This window comes from Salvelinus sp. IW2-2015, linkage group LG23 (assembly GCF_002910315.2).
Source record: "Salvelinus sp. IW2-2015 linkage group LG23, ASM291031v2, whole genome shotgun sequence".
In the NCBI taxonomy this organism is placed as follows: domain Eukaryota; kingdom Metazoa; phylum Chordata; class Actinopteri; order Salmoniformes; family Salmonidae; genus Salvelinus; species Salvelinus sp. IW2-2015.
Genome location: NC_036863.1, coordinates 47,963,984 through 47,979,972, shown reverse-complemented (window position 1 = coordinate 47,979,972; position 15,989 = coordinate 47,963,984). Strand labels below are relative to the sequence as shown.

Genomic DNA, 15,989 nt, shown 5'->3' with positions numbered 1-15,989 from the left:
CTGCTTCGCACTCGCCGTCAACAACAATATTGCACGAATATGCTGAATTCGGCTGAGCGAGTATTAGGAAGTGCATGACGATGTCGTACACCACAGCAATTCGATAAAAACATTCTCACAACCAGAAAACTCGTGGATTGACGTAAGCATTCGCGGATGAAACTGAATAGCGCGAACCACGGTTTTGGCAACCCAGGGCAAGGTGACGGACGCATCGACCGAATTACACAACAGTGACTATTCTCTCCCGCAAGCAATCAAACAAGGCTAAGGTCCCAGTTAAGGCGACACTCGAGTGCAATTCTAAGCCAGCTGCAAACAAGAGGTTCAGTGTGCAGGGTCTACATCAATCAGGATTACAAAAGAAACCCAGCCGTCGCGGACCAGGAGTCTTTGCTCCCAGACAGGCTAACACAACTTTTGTTGCCCGCTTGAGGACAATAAAGTGCCACTGACACGGCGCGTACGGTAAAACCTGCTGGCCTCCTTCATGCAGCCGACGGGTGATAACAAACTTAACGTGTTACCCTCGCAAGGCTGCAGGCCGCAGACGGCATGCCCAGCGCGTCCTCAGCAGCATCGCGCAGACCACTGGCTGTTACCAAAGGTTACAGCTTTTAACGGCATATCATCAATCCTTATCCAGTCCTGCTGTTCCCGACAATCATTCACAAGAAGGGCCACCATTGTTCTGTTCCCAGAGAAAGCTAAGGTAACGACGCTAAACGACTACGTCCCCGTAGCACTCACTGTCCGTCAACATATTCCAATCCGCGTGATCGAAGCAGTCTTGAAGCGTGGATTCAGATTGGTCGGACCAGCGTTGAACAGACCTGAGCGCGGGAGCTTGTTGTTTGAGTTTCTGTTTGTAGGCTGGAATCAACAAAATGGAGTCGTGGTCAGCTTTTCCGAAAGGGGGGCGGGGGAGGGCCTTATATGCGTCGCGGAAATTAGTATAACAGTGGTGGCTGCATCATGTTATGGGTATGCTTGTAATCGTTAAGGATTGGGGAGTTTTCTGGAAAAAAGAAAGGAAATGGAGCTAAGCACAGGCAAAATCCTAGAGGAACACTTGGTTAAGTCTGCTTTCTACCAGACACTAGGAGATTAATTCACTTTTCAGTAGGACAATAACACAAAACACAAGGCCAAATCTACACTGGAGTTTGTAAGTCGCTCTGGATAAGAGCGTCTGCTAAAATGACTTAAATGAGTTTCTTACCAAGAAGATAGTGAATGTTCCTGAGTAGTCGAGTTACAGTTTTGACTTAAATCTACTTGAAAATCTATGGCAAGACCTGAAAATGGTTGTCTAGCAATGATCAATAACCAATTTGACAGAGCTTAAAGAGTTTTGAAAAGAATAATGGTAAAAGTGGCACAATCCAGGGGTAGAAAGAGGCATACCCAGAAAGACTCACAGCTGTAATCGCTGCCAAAGGTGCTTCTACAAAGCATTGACTCAGGGGTGTGAATACTTATGTAAAAGAGAAACATGTTTTGTAACATGTTTTCACTTTGTCATTATGGGGTATTGTGTGTAGATGGGTGAGATTGATTTTTTAAAATTATTATCCATTTTGAATTCAGATTGTAACAAAACCGAAATGTGGAATAAGTGAATTGGTTTGAATACTTTCTGAAGGTACTGTAGATGACAAATCAAGCTCCGCCCCTGTAGCCTTCAGCAGTGCTTGACTAACAGTTATGATGTGTGTACAGGTTATGTCATTTTAAGTCCTTTATCTTCATTAGGTTCGGGAACAGGCATCGGTATTGGTGCCGGCGGAAAACCCTCTAACGAAAGACAAGCAGGTGATGATTTCATCATGTACATGATTTCACCAAAACAATCTCCTGTAAAACTTAAAACATGAAATATCAGCTAAGACTGTCTGAATGAAACTGTTAAAAGAAAGGTTATTAACAAGAGACAATTGCAGCAGTTACTATTGTGGTATTCTGTGTTCCACGTCGATCTGTCTGGCAAGGTTTGGGTCTGAAACCTCTGTCACCTGTTTGGTTCTACAGGTGCTGCTAACGGTGATATCACTGGAGGGGGGACTCTACCTGGAGCTAAACCTCTGAAGGCTCCAAGAGGAGATACACCTGGTGAAGGAGAGGGAGATGCAGGAGGAGGAGCAAGAAGTGTTGGTGGAGGTCATGATGGTGCAGGAGGAGCAGGCAGTGGATCTGGCGGTGTAGGAAGAGATGGTGATGGTAAAGGAGGAGGAGGACCGGGAGGAGCAGGGGGGAAAGACGGTGGTGCAGTTAGAGTGGGAGGAAGTCCTACCGGTGCAGGGGGAGCTGGAGGTTCAGGAGGTGGAGGAGCAGGAGTAGAACCTGGAGGAGTTGGAGGAGGTGCAGGACCAGGCAGGAGTGACAAACCACCCAAAGGTACAGTTTAAAAGCTACTATAACAAGAGTATATAGGGCTGTCACTGTCAACGAAGTGATGATTAAGATGACACTTTAATGATCTGTTGGTCTCTGCAACTTTAGGTTATGGAGCAGGTGGAGCTGGCAGTCTGGGTGCAGGAGGTGCTGGAGGAGCAGCTCTGGTCCCTGGGACTGGTGGTGCCGGTGATGTAGGAGCTGGAACCCCCAAACCAGGAAAAAGTAAGCCATGACTTCAAACAAGTCTTCTGGTTTAAACTCAACACCACAACAAGATGATTGTCCTGGTTGTCTTCATTATGGTAATTATTCTCTCTGCAGGCTACGGAGCTGGTGGAGTCCTGCCAGGTGGAGGTATGTTAAAGTTACTGCCCTGTCAGTCTGAAAGGCGCGCGCGCACACACACAATGTTAATTTTATTAGAGCATTAATCACAGGCTTGGTTTCTCAGGTCTACGTTACCCAACTGGGGCTAGAGAAGGACTGGGCTCAGGGAAGCCAGGCAAAGGTACCTTTGAGCATTATTTCAGCTGTCTGCATGTATTTCTGTGTTTGTATCTCTTCTAAAAAAAAATATCTGCACAGGCTCATCCATGTCATTTCTCTCTCCTCCACTTAGGATATGGTGCTGGCCAATTTGGGGCAGGAGGACGAGGTCCTGGAGGATATGGTGCCAGACCAGGCGGATACGGAGCTAGTCCTGGAGGATATGGCACTGGACCCGGTGGTTATGGTGCTGGTCCAGGCGGTTATGGTGCTGGTCCAGGCGGCTATGGAGGTGGGCCAGGTGGCTATGGAGCTGGGCCAGGTGGTTACGGGACTGGGACTGGGCCTGGAGGATATGGATCCAAGCCATACAAGACTGGAGGTGCTGGAGCCGGTGGTGTTGGTGGAGGTCTGGGTGGAGCTGGCAGCCTGGGTGCCATAGGAGCAGGACCAGGAGGAGTAGGTGGAGGTCAAGGTGGAGGTCAAGGTGGAGGTCAAGGAGGAGGTCAAGGAGGAGGTCAAGGAGGAGGTCAAGGAGGAGGTCAAGGAGGAGGTCAAGGTGGAGCTGGACCAGGTGGCTATGTACCAGGTGGAGTTGGTAGCAGATACCCCACAGGTGCTGGAACTGGTACAGGAACTGGCACTGGAAAACCACCTAAAAGTATGGCAGAAACATTGTCACATACATTTTTTATGTCACATTTACATCATGTGTGAAAATAAAAATGTATCCTAGTGTCTGTGAATTCACTGTCCCCTCTGTTTCAGGCTATGGGAGAGCTGTTGGAGCTGGGCTTGGTGGTTATGGTGGCGGACCAGTTGGTTATGGACCAGGAGGAACCGGGGCCGGACTAGGTGGGGCTGGGGCCGGGCAAGGTGGATATGGTGCCGGACCTCAAGGTTATGGACCAGGTGGAGCAGTGCCGGGAGGAGCTGGGGTCAGACCAGGTGGAGCAGAGGCCGGACCTGGTGGCTATGGTGCTGGGCCTGGAGGTTATGGGCCTGGGGCTGGTCTTGGTCCTGGCGGAGCTGGTCCTGGAGGTTATGGGGCTGGACCTGGTGGCTATGGTGCTGGGCCTGGAGGTTATGGGGCTGGTCTTGGTCCTGGCGGAGCTGGTCCTGGAGGTTATGGGGCTGGACCTGGTGGCTATGGTGCTGGGCCTGGAGGTTATGGGGCTGGTCTTGGTCCTGGCGGAGCTGGTCCTGGAGGTTATGGGGCTGGACCTGGTGGCTATGGTGCTGGGCCTGGAGGTTATGGGGCTGGTCTTGGTCCTGGCGGAGCTGGTCCTGGAGGTTATGGGGCTGGACCTGGTGGCTATGGACCAGGTGGAGCTGGATCTCATAAATATGGTGAGTACATAATCTTTTTAGATGTTCCATTAATTCTCTTCAAAGAATAATAATCGTTGTTCTGATGAAGTTCTTCCACTGACAGGTATGCTAAGTGGTTCCCTTGGAGGGGGACAAGCAGCTGGCCAGGGAAGAGTGCCAGGAGGGGGAGCAAGGACTGGGCTAGGTCAGGGAGGAGTGCCTGGAGGGGGAGCAGGTACTGGGCTAGGCCATGGGGGAGTGCCTGGATCTGGGCTTGGTGGTGGTGGTGGTCCGGGTGCTGGGTATGGACCTGGCATTGGAACTCATGGTGGTTATGGACCAGGAGGTGGTGCTGGGACCGAACTTGGTCAGGGAAGAGCCGGGGCCGGACCAGCTGGCTATGGACCACTTGGAGCTGGTGCTGGACAGGGAACTGGAGCTAGAGGTACTGAAAATGACTGCTTTTAAGTGTGGATCAATGGAGATCATCTCTTTGTATTTATTTATACACCTTTCCACTCAGAAAAGTGAACTTTAGAGCAAACAATTTGTGATACCTGTTTTGTATTGCAGGGTATGACGCAAATGCAAAAGCTCGTAAATATGGTGAGTATATAATATTTTTAGATGTTCCATTAATTCTCGCAAGGAATAATCTTTTTGCTGATGAAGTTCTTCCACTGACAGGTATGCTAAGTGGTACCATTGGAGGAGGACAAGCAGCTGGCCAGGGAAGTGTYCCAGGAGGGGGAGCAGGGACTGGACTAGGCCAGGGAGGAGTGCCTGGATCTGTGCTTGGTGGAGGTAGAGGAGTCCCTGGTGGTTATGGTCCTGGAGCTGGATTTGGACCTGGTGGTGGAACTGTTGGTGGTTATGGACCAGGAGGGGGTGCTGGAACTGGACTTGGCCAGGGAGGAGTTGGGGCCGTACCAGGTGGCTACGGGACTGGGCCTGGTGGTTATGGACCAGGTGGAGCTGGACAGGGTGCAGCGAAGCCAAACAAATCAGGTTATGGCTCCTCCTCCTTCGGTGGAGCTCTCTTTGGACCAGGTGTGGAAGAAAACATACTTGTATCCCCTCTGTAGTTAACTGTCCAGGGTCTTGGTATAGCTACAACTGATGATAACTAGACACCTGCTTACCTTTTTCACTAGCCTTCTGGCGCTTTTGAATTTACAATCAAGCTGTTCTTCAGGTGTGTCCAGTTTACGAGTGTTAGTCCATAGGTGCGTTTAAGAAGGGAAATTCCATTTGTTTTGTATGTAACAGTGATGCATTTTAGGATACATGTGAATTATAAACATTTAGCCAAATAAGGTATTTCTTTGGCAATTTTGAAACGTAAATATATTTGTAATACATACATTTGGAAATATATTTTTGGGACAATTCTTTATATTTACCATGTATTTGATATGGGAAGGTCAATGTTTGGCGAACGTAAGTATCTGTTTCGGGTTTAAACTGCTGATACAAATAATAATGTGGCTGTGTAGGGTTTCTACGCAGTAATAATAGCAAAGTAATTTGCACTTTGAATATTGCTGGTAAAAAGTCAAAGTAATCCATACTAAGATTCGCTATTTGCAGCTTTACCGTAACATTTTGGAATGTTAATTCAAATTGTTCAACTGAAATTGTTCACTGCAAACAGCACCCTTGTTGAACTCCCCTCTATCTTACACACACCCTAACACACATGTACCTGTTCTCCAGGTGGTGGAGCTGGTGGGGTACCTGGAGCTGGAGCTACCGGGCGAAGAGGAGGAGTACCAGGTGAGTTACCTGGGGTGTAAATATAGGGTGTACCTGGAGTTAGGTACAAGGTGAATGACCAAGGGGGGGTCTAACTTAACAGAGCTTGAGAAAATCTGCAAGGAAGAATGGGAGAAAATCCCCAAATCCAGATGTGCAAAGCTCATACAGGCATTTCCAAGACGACTTAAAGCTGTAATGGCCGCCAAAGGGGCTTCTAAGTATTGAGTCATGGGTGTGAATACTAATGTAAATGAGAGATTTCTGTATTTTATGTTCAATACATTTGCAAACATTTCTAAAAACATGTTTTCACTTTGTCATTATGGGGTATTGTGTGTAAGTGGGTGAGAAAAAAAAAATCTAATGAATTTTGAATTCAGGCTGTAACACAACAAAATGTGGAATAAGTCAAGGGGTATGAACACTTTCTGAAGTTACTGTATATGTGATCACCTAAGGGGGTGAGGGAGAGCGCTAATTCCCGAGAGGACAAAAGAGATCCTTGCGTATGGTGTCGAGTGTGCACACTGAACATATACAAGTTACCACAGAGATCATACATCCATATAGCATCAGAGTTACCCTCAGTGAACAAGTTTCAGATAGATACCAAACATGAATCCTTAGTATTATTGTATCACACATTCCAATGGTAAGTCCTCTGGATACTGTAGAGAGAGAATTTGGCCTCTTGACAGGGAAGGGCTGACTGACCTTTGGGGCATTGTATTGGGCCATTTACCATGCGGCCAGAGGTGATGTAGAGCACATAAATTAGGACCGAGACTTCAATGTCAATTCACAAATACCAATTAATCTCTGCTTCAAAATAGTCAATAGTGATATATCTAAATAACAGCCAAGGTGTCGTAAAACATTGTTGCAAAACCATATCAATGCACTTTTTCTCAATAGTTCTAAGTATAATCCTCCACTGTGTATGCTAGAAGATGTTCAGGAGTTTTACTATCGAGATTCACCCAAAGAGACCTCTCACATGAGTTTTATATTCACGATGTTCTCCCATGGTATGAAAAAAGATGTTGGAAAAGCTTTAGTATACAATTTTCTGAGAGTCAAAGTCTTTGGGTTTTATAAACGTTGATGTTGCAGAGATGTCAGTCCTTTATTTATTATGTTAACAAATGCCTGACAAAAAATGAACATATTAAATAGTCAGTTCAGTAGGAATGATCAGCTGTTTATTATGACTGATGTGGGTTTGTCTATTTCCTGTTCTTTTTCTTCTCCTCTAGGAGGCTACGGAGTAGGAGAAGCGGGACAAGCAGGGCAAAAATGTAAGACATTCCGCTTCACATATTATAATCAATTACTGTCCTGATGCTCAAATGCACATGTATGCATGCTCGCATATGCACACACGCTTGATTGGATGTTTAAATGCATGCAAACACACACTCACTCACGCTTGCTTACAGTTAATTAACACATGTTAATCTTGATTAGCTTGACACCTCACTGAGTCAGAATGATTAACATACTACTACTGTAAATGAAACACAAGATCAGCTCAAGGACTCGCAAATCGTTTGCAATTTTTTTGTCTTTTAGGGACTTGGTCTCATTTTGCTTAGTGATGAATTTAGTCAAAACTACTTGACCTTATGGCACAACCCCTGATACATGAAATAGACATGTTTCTGGCATTCCTGAGCTGTACTGGACACATATGGTTTAAATAGATGAACATCCTTGTCTTATCCTACTCTTCCAGCGAAGGCACAGAAGGCAGCCAAATACACAGCCATGCAAGGCTTCCTGGGAGCACGAAGCTACAGAGGTAAACAACAACACAAAAGCACAATGTCTTGTGTTATAAATAATATACAGTGGGGTCCAACATTATTTACCTACTTGATAAAGAGGTGGCAGAGGTGACCAAGTTTTTGGGGGAAAATGTCCTGGTACTGGGTAAAGTTCATGATGCTGTTGACCTTAACAAGGACCCCAGGATCAGTGGAAGCAAAATAGCCCGATAACTTCAAAGATCCACCACCATATTTGTTTTATAGAAAAATCCAACATTTAAAACATCTGTCGTTCTGCCCCTGAAAAAGACAATTGACCCACTGTTCCTAGGCCGTCATTGTAAATAAGAATTTGTTCTAAACTGACTTGCCTAGTTAAATAAAGGTGAAATATATATTTTTTAAAGTTGACATGGCTGGCGGCCCATGGGCCTTGGAACAGTTTTTTGGGCCATTTCTTTTGACAACTTTTTTGCAATTTCTCAGTTTATATAATAAGCCTTTGGCTGATCAGTGGGCAACGGCCAGCCCCCCTACCAAGATGGACCAGCACGGTTTTCTGATAGGCTGAGCTGAAGTCACGCAAACTAACATTCAAAGTCAAATGCGACATCAGCAAAGAGACCTGCTCCGACTCCATCATTAGTTAGACAGCCAAGATCATGAATCGTAAAAAACAGGAAGGGTGCCTATAAACGTAGAAAGAGCACATTCTATATTGTAACCTCACTCAACTTCATTGCTAACAGTAAAGGGCATTATCCTCATGATTCCTGTAATGAAAGTGTCTGCCCCTGTGCCTGTTATGCTGGAGTATGCTGCTGTGATAAGCGAACCACTCTCCTCTTCCCCAATGCACTTGAGAGAAAAATGTGTCCTGATCGTAAAACATTTCAAAATGCAATTGCGGGAAAAACACACCTTTTGGAAGCTTCGTCCCCTTGTCCCTGTCAAAGAGAGCAGAGTCTCAGCTTTCTGTATGTATAATTTCTCAACTCTCACTATTCAGCTTAATAACAATTTAATACAACCAAGATATTTGATATGGCTTTGAGATATGGATGGCGCGCACGCGCTTGGAAAGATTAAACAACTTACTTCTGAACCAAATTAATTGAGCAAATGTCAACCTAGCAAGCCAGGCAACTAAAAGCAATTTTCTAAACAATGCTTTGGTTAATTTCTAACTAGTTAGCTAGCTAGCCAGTTCAAATAATGACCAGAGTATAGCTGACGACTTAAGCTACTTTTTATTCGTTATTACAGGCAAATAAATCCACAACATTATTTACAAGGTAATGGCGAGCTTACAGAAAATAGCTTACTGCCACAGTGTGAATAAATAACAGTAGGTAATTATTTTAGAGAATTTTAGAACTCCTGCATTGTTTGGTCACAGGAGGATTTGGTCTGGTTGCTATGGATGTCGGGTAACCATGGCAACGGCATTGTGACAGTCGCAGAGACGTAAACTTTTTTTTAAATGTCTGTGCGACAAGGAAACCGACAGTTGCAGCGACGGCCTACAGACATTCCACCAGAGTTTGACTCGCATTCTAATTGTCTTACAGACATGTCGTTAGACCAAGTATAAACCGGCCTTAAGTCATTAGCTTGGCTTTTATAACGTATACGGCTTAAGCAGACAGGCTGACAGAGAACAAAACGAAGCACAGAGCTACAGCAGAGAAGATGCTGAGACAGATAGACAGCACAACAGGGAGGGAAATGAAATGGCTAGAGCCGAGGCACAGTTATAGCGGTGAGTTGTATCGCCAGTAGTGTTTTTGCACATTGTATTTGTTTTTAAAAATTAGCTGGTTAAAAAAAGATGAGGACAATGTCTCGCCAGTCACTAGTACATAAATGGTTGATAAACAATGTACTGTACTGTTATGTGTCCGCACTACTGCCTGTTTTTAACGTAGGTGTGTAGGGGCGGGGCAGGGTAAAGCAGTGGTCGGCAACAAGTGGCCGGCGGGCCAACATAAGTGATTTTRTTTTTGTACTAAATGTTTTATATGTACAGTACCAGTCAAAGGTTTGGACACACAAAACTATGAAATAACACATATGGAATGTAGTAACCAAAAAAGCAAACCAATCTAACTATATTTTAATGTTGCCTTGATGACAGCTTTGCACACTCGGCATTCTCTCAACCAACTTCAGCTGGAATGCTTTTCCAACAGTCTTGAAGGAGTTCCCACATATGCTGAGCACTTGTTAGCTGCTTTTTCTTCCCTCTATGGTCCAACCCATTCCAAACCATCTCAATTGGGTTGAGATCGGGGGATTGTGGAGGCCAGGTCATTTGATGCAGCACTCATCACAATCCTTCTTGGTCAAATAGCCCTTACCCAGCCTGGAGGTATTGTTGGGACATTGTCCTGTTGAAAAACAAATGATAGTCCCACTAAGCCCAAACCAAATGGGATGGCGTATCGCTGCAGAATGCTGTGGTAGCCATGCTGGTTAAGTGTGCCTCGAATTCTAAATAAATCACTGACAGTGTCACCAGCAAAGCACCCCCACACCATCACACTTCTTCCTCCATGCTTAACGGTGGGAACCACACATGCAGAGATCATCCACTCACCTACTCTGCGTCTCACAAAAATACAACGGTTGGAACCAAAAATCTCAAATTCCGACTCATCAGACCAAAGGACAGATTTCCACCGGTCTAATGTCCGCTGCTTGTGTTTCTTTATCCAAGCAAGTCACTTCTTCTTATTGGTGGCCTTTAGTAGTGGATTCTTTGCAGCAATTCAACCATAAAGGTCTCCTGAGTGGTTCAGCGATCTAAGGCTCTTTATCTCAGTGCTGGAGGCGTCACTACAGACCCTGGTTAGATTCCAGGCTGTATCACAACTGGCCGTGATTGGTAGTCCCATAGGACAGCGCACAATTGGCCCAGCGTTGTTAGGGTTCTAAATAAGAATTTGTTCTTAACTGCCTTGTTAAATAAAGGTTCAATAAAAATGCCTGTTTCACGCAGTCACCTCTGAACTGTTGATGTTGAGATGTGTCTGTTACTTGAACTCTATGAAGCATTTATTTGGGCTGCAATTTCTGAGGCTGGTAACTAATGAACTTATCCTCTGCAGCAGAGGTAACTCTGGGTCTTCCTTTCCTGTGGTGGTACTCATGAGAGCCAGTTTCATCACAGCGCTTGATGGTTTTTGCGACTCCACTTGAAAAAACTTTCAAAGTTCTTGAAATGTTCTGCATTGACTGACCTTCATGTCCTAAAGTAATGATGGACTGTCATTTCTCTTTGTTAATTTGAGCTCTTCTTGCCATATGGACTTGGTCTTTTACCAAATAGGGCTATCTTCTGTATACCACCCCTACCTTGTCACCCTTGTCACAACACAACTGATAGGCTCAAACACATTAAGAAGGAAAGAAATTCCACAAATTAACTTTTAGCAAGGCTCACCTGTTAATTGAAATGCATTCCAGGTGACTACCTCAAAGCTGGTTGAGAGAATGCCAAGAGTGTGCAAAGCTGTCATCAAGGCAAAGGGTGGCTACTTTGAAGATTCTCAAATATATTTTAATTTGTTTAACACTTTTTTGGTTACTACATGATTCCATATGTGTTATTTCATAGTTTTGATGTCTTCACTATTATTCTACATTGTAGAAAATAGTACAAATAAAGGAAAACCCTTGAATGAGTAGGTGTTGTCCAAACTTTTGACTGGCACTAGACTGCATATATATACATAAACAATCATTTGTTCTTAACTGACTTGCCTAGGTTAAAAGGTAAAAAATAAAACATGTATACTTTTTGGGATGAGTTGGTAGTGCACACAGTGATGTGGGCTCGTGAGGATGAAATTCCAGGGCCGAATTCTTGTCCCAGTCCATCCCTGACAGTAGGTATGGGTTTCTTTTCTGCTTTTACATTCTCATTTCGATACTAAACCAACCACTGGTGTGCGTGGCCAAAGAGATCTATTTTCATGTCGTCTGACATGTCTAGTGCACAGTCTAGTGCACAGTTCCAATCCAAATGCCGTTTAGCAGACTCCCGGGGGTTTACATTTGTTGGATGACATAAAAATAGAGCTTTTTGGCCACTCACTCCAGTGGTGAGCTTAGTGATGAAATGAGAATGCATAACCAGAAAATAACCCCATATCAACAGACAAATATGGTGGTGGATCATTGAAGTTATGGGGCTATTTTGCTTCCACTGGTCCTGGGGCCCTTGTCAGTAATTTCGGACACCAGTGTGCATAATACATGTTGTTCCACCCTTGCTGTACTGTAAATATTCTTATTTGATTGTATGTAATTTGATCAAATGGCCCTGAGATGCTGTGCTGTCAATGGTCCTTCAGGGGGCGCCGACTGCCAGGGTAAATACTGCGGACGGAGGAGGAAGTGAGAGAGCAGCAAAAAGAAGTGACCTCATCAACAACATTGTGGTGCTACTGCATGATTCCAGAATGTACTGATTTTCAACTACTAATATTTCCCTTTTTTTCTTTTAAAGTGTGAATCTTGGACAATGGCAAAACCAGAGCCTGTTTGATCTTTTATTCTGAAACTGTGATCATGTGTTTATTGTTCCTCACCTGTACCCCTTTAGCCCCTCCTGTGTACCCCTTTAGCCCCACCTGTGTACCCCATGTACCCATTTAGCTCCACCACGAATCATGTTTGTTTAAAACACTGATACTAAGGCGTCCCACAACGGAGTGCCTCTAGACCTGTCTGTATGCTGACTAAACTGTCTGTTTTCTGATTAATGTGACTAACATCCCTCTATGATGCTATGCTATTGACACACAGGCCCAGACTTACTCAACATTTGCACCTGCACTTTTCAACACACCTAGTTTTTGTTCAAGTCGTTTAGTTGCAAACATTTACTAAATCTGGCCCAAGGCGTCTTGAGATATATACACACACTGCTGCTATAAGTTAAAATCTTAGGAGATATCTTTAGTGGTCATTTTACAACCACCATTTTTGATTTAGAACTGTGTTTACCCTGAACCCTCAAAAGCAGTGTGTGTGTCCACAGCAACGCTCATGTTCTAAATCTGCTTCTAGTTACAGCAGTTCTCAAAAAAATTGAGCTTATTGCTCTTAGAGCCATTAGTAAAGGTTTTAAGATCTTCTATGCAGTCGTTTATAATGCCTTTGCAGAATATATATAGTAAGGTTTTAATAAGCCTCTTGCCTGAAATATTATCAACATCTTTCTGAATGGCTGTATAACACTGAATTGCTTTGAGTGTTTAGAATAATTATTCACACCGATATGACTGTGTTCGTACAGCCATAGTTGAGACGACTGAAAATGTATATTTTCTTTGTTTAAAATCCTCATCTTGGCTTTACTGAGAGCAACAGTACCTACATGTACATTTGCAGTTGATTAAAACGAATATTATAATCATGCTCATCGCCACAGATTGGCCTGTTTTCAGACCTATCACCATAAAACATAATTCTGTTAACTCAAATTATTTGAGAAAACTGATTGCCTTGACTCATTAAATTAAAGCAACACATTTTTTGTAAGTTACCAGTACTCAGTTAATTTAGTTTTAGTGACTTGACTGTTGACAAAAGCCCAAATTAAACGATACACGTTTTTTATGCGTGTGAATTCACGCAGGAAATAGAATGCATGGGAATGAATGAGAGACAACAGATGGGCCTCAACGGCGTCATTGCACATCAAATTAGAAAGCAAGTCTATTTCTCTCCACATCTACAAGAAGCAATGCTGGTAAAATTTGCAAATAAATTGCCATAAAATAGACTGTTTGCATCGTTATGTCTGGAAATGTGAAATGTATAGTTAAAAAGTGCCTATTTAGTGTTGATACGTTTAACTGCCAATACATATTTGAAAACAATGGCATAGGATTTCAATCACAGGCATATAGCCTAGGCCAGGGGTCTCAAACCTTTTCTAGCATGACTTACTTTAAAAAAAAAAAAATGTACATGTCGCTTCTCTTCTCCTCTCCCATTCAACTCTCTAAGAGAAAGTAGTGCACTGTTTTCTGTCAATATACCTGGTAAAATAATGATTAATAAACAACTCCAAGGGGAGACCTGTAAAGTCCTTTTTTTTTTCTCCAAAATTATATTTTCAATTTCCCAAAATACGTTTTCTCTGTTTTATGTTTTCTGGTTTAAGATTGTTTTTGATTTTAAGTTGTTTGTTCTGAGTCCATGTCAATGGTTAAATCTCATCAGGATACCTTTTTTTGGGGGGGGGGGTCTGGAGGAAAGCAAATAGATTTCCCCTTTATTGTGCATCTAGCGAGTAAGGAATGTGCCGTCTAATGTGGATGGTTCTGTACTGCTGCTGCTGCTCATTTCATGGCAAAGTTAGTAAATAACAAATAGGTACAAATGATATATTTACTTATGATAAACTTCTGCCAGGGAAGCCTACTTTGCAGTTAACATTTAATTGAGAACGTTATAGGGAAAGCATTTCTGTCAGCCCACAAGACGGTTATCGCATCAACTGGCTACACACGGAGTGATAGACAAACGCGCCACACCATATACAGTAGACAGACGGACAATACTACCGGAAATGAATTGGCAGATATTGTGTAAGGTTTTATTTTTTTAAGCCAGTAGTGGCTAACCAGGGGTGGGATAACGTCAGTGTTGTGTTGATTAGACAGTAGTTGGGAGCTTGCAGTGTCGGATACTTGGGAGATTTGTTTATGACAGTTTGCGATGGAACACATGAAAAATTACGTATGTTTTCAGAATTGTTTGGTGAGCTACTCATAGGTGAGCTACTACCTACTGGTAGCTCATGTTCGACCTGCTTGGAGACCCCAGGCCTTGGCAGACTACGGCTGGGAAACTCGAGGAACTATGATTTCAAGAGAGAATAATATTATGTAGGAAGAACAAGACTAGCTAAATTCCTTATAGACTGCTCGGGTATATTAGCTACAACTCTCCTCATGTTCATGAATAACAATTATTTAGCCTGTGCAGGCAGGTACGGTGGCTCCCATAGGACATCTACGATGAGTCAAAAGGAACACACAAAAATAGTTCCCAGGTGCTATATAGTGAACATAACAAATACAACAGTTTATTATGGATTATCATGACGATTACGTTGGCATACGCTACGCAGTATATGTGAATTGACGCTCGCCTCTCGCAAACAAATTTCACACCGTTGACAGGCGTCTCCTGGTGTAACTTCGGTTTAACACTGATGCAGTTCAAGTCTTTTCACTCTGAACTTAAACTATTTGTTTACTTTAGCTTTTTAAATTATGAAGAAAAAAATGCTAAAACATTTTTGTAGTGTTTAACCTACGATTTCAACAATGTCTACTCTTCTGATTTAAAAAAAATGAAGTGCTTTATTTTTTTTTACATTGTCTTTGAATGCTCTGTAATGCTAGTGTTACCTGAGGTTACATGTTTAATGAAACTTTGTAATCTTGAGTTATCATCTATGGGCTCTAGTGTTTATATCCTTAAGCCCAGACAGACAAACAACATTGGTGTTTTACCTTAGAAGAGAATGATGCACTTTTTTTTTTTTACACAGTACACAGTTTTTAAATAAAGAAATTACTTGAATGTTGTTTTGAGTCTAACCTTTTCCAACACACGCATGCACGCTGACACACACACACACACACACACACCTCTCTAGTGACTCTCTGCTTTTTTGCACAACAAGAGGAAACAGATACACCCCTCCTACCAAGGCATATGACATTCTGCTCCCAGCATTAACCATAAGTGTTCCTCTGCTGGCCTGGCATGCTATACCACCACCGTAACCCTGAGTTACAGCCTGGGGCTATGTGTAGCATTAACAGAACCCCAGTATACATTACCAGTCAAAAGTTTGGACACACACATTCCAGGGTTTTTCTTTATTTGTATTATTTTCTAGATGGTAGAATAATACTGAAGACATCAAAACTATGAAATGACACTAATGGAATCATGGTATCGTGGTAATCAAAATATATTTTAGATTCTTCAAAGTAGCCACACTTTAGCTTGATGACAGCTTTGCACAGTCTTGGTATTCTCTTAGTATTGCTTTGAAAATTGATACACTTGTAAACTCACTTTTGGGAAAAGGGCGTTTGAATGTTTTGGTACCTACTGGAGAGTTCTCCTTTGTCTACACCCATTCAGCATTGTTCACACCCTCCTAAGCCAGCCCCACCCATCTCTTTAAGGATTCACATGAGGTCATGTGCTAAACAGTGAGCCTACAATAAG

General features: G+C 43.2%; 1 protein-coding gene across 1 annotated transcript in view; it reads left to right on the top strand.

Moving 5' to 3' along the window:
- The window catches only part of elnb (elastin b), a 57,022-nt gene extending 41,693 nt beyond the window's left edge, over positions 1 to 15,329 (top strand). The window contains exons 36-49 of the mRNA XM_023968626.2: positions 1,756 to 1,815; positions 2,032 to 2,397; positions 2,503 to 2,619; positions 2,719 to 2,751; positions 2,849 to 2,905; positions 3,017 to 3,544; positions 3,652 to 4,233; positions 4,319 to 4,639; positions 4,768 to 4,800; positions 4,882 to 5,244; positions 5,911 to 5,970; positions 7,209 to 7,250; positions 7,688 to 7,753; positions 12,080 to 15,329. Coding sequence (XP_023824394.1) covers positions 1,756 to 1,815; positions 2,032 to 2,397; positions 2,503 to 2,619; positions 2,719 to 2,751; positions 2,849 to 2,905; positions 3,017 to 3,544; positions 3,652 to 4,233; positions 4,319 to 4,639; positions 4,768 to 4,800; positions 4,882 to 5,244; positions 5,911 to 5,970; positions 7,209 to 7,250; positions 7,688 to 7,753; positions 12,080 to 12,126 — 2,675 coding nt within the window. The 3' untranslated portion in view covers positions 12,127 to 15,329. The remainder of the gene's footprint in view (positions 1 to 1,755; positions 1,816 to 2,031; positions 2,398 to 2,502; positions 2,620 to 2,718; positions 2,752 to 2,848; positions 2,906 to 3,016; positions 3,545 to 3,651; positions 4,234 to 4,318; positions 4,640 to 4,767; positions 4,801 to 4,881; positions 5,245 to 5,910; positions 5,971 to 7,208; positions 7,251 to 7,687; positions 7,754 to 12,079) is intronic.
- The last annotated feature ends 660 nt before the right edge of the window (positions 15,330 to 15,989 follow it).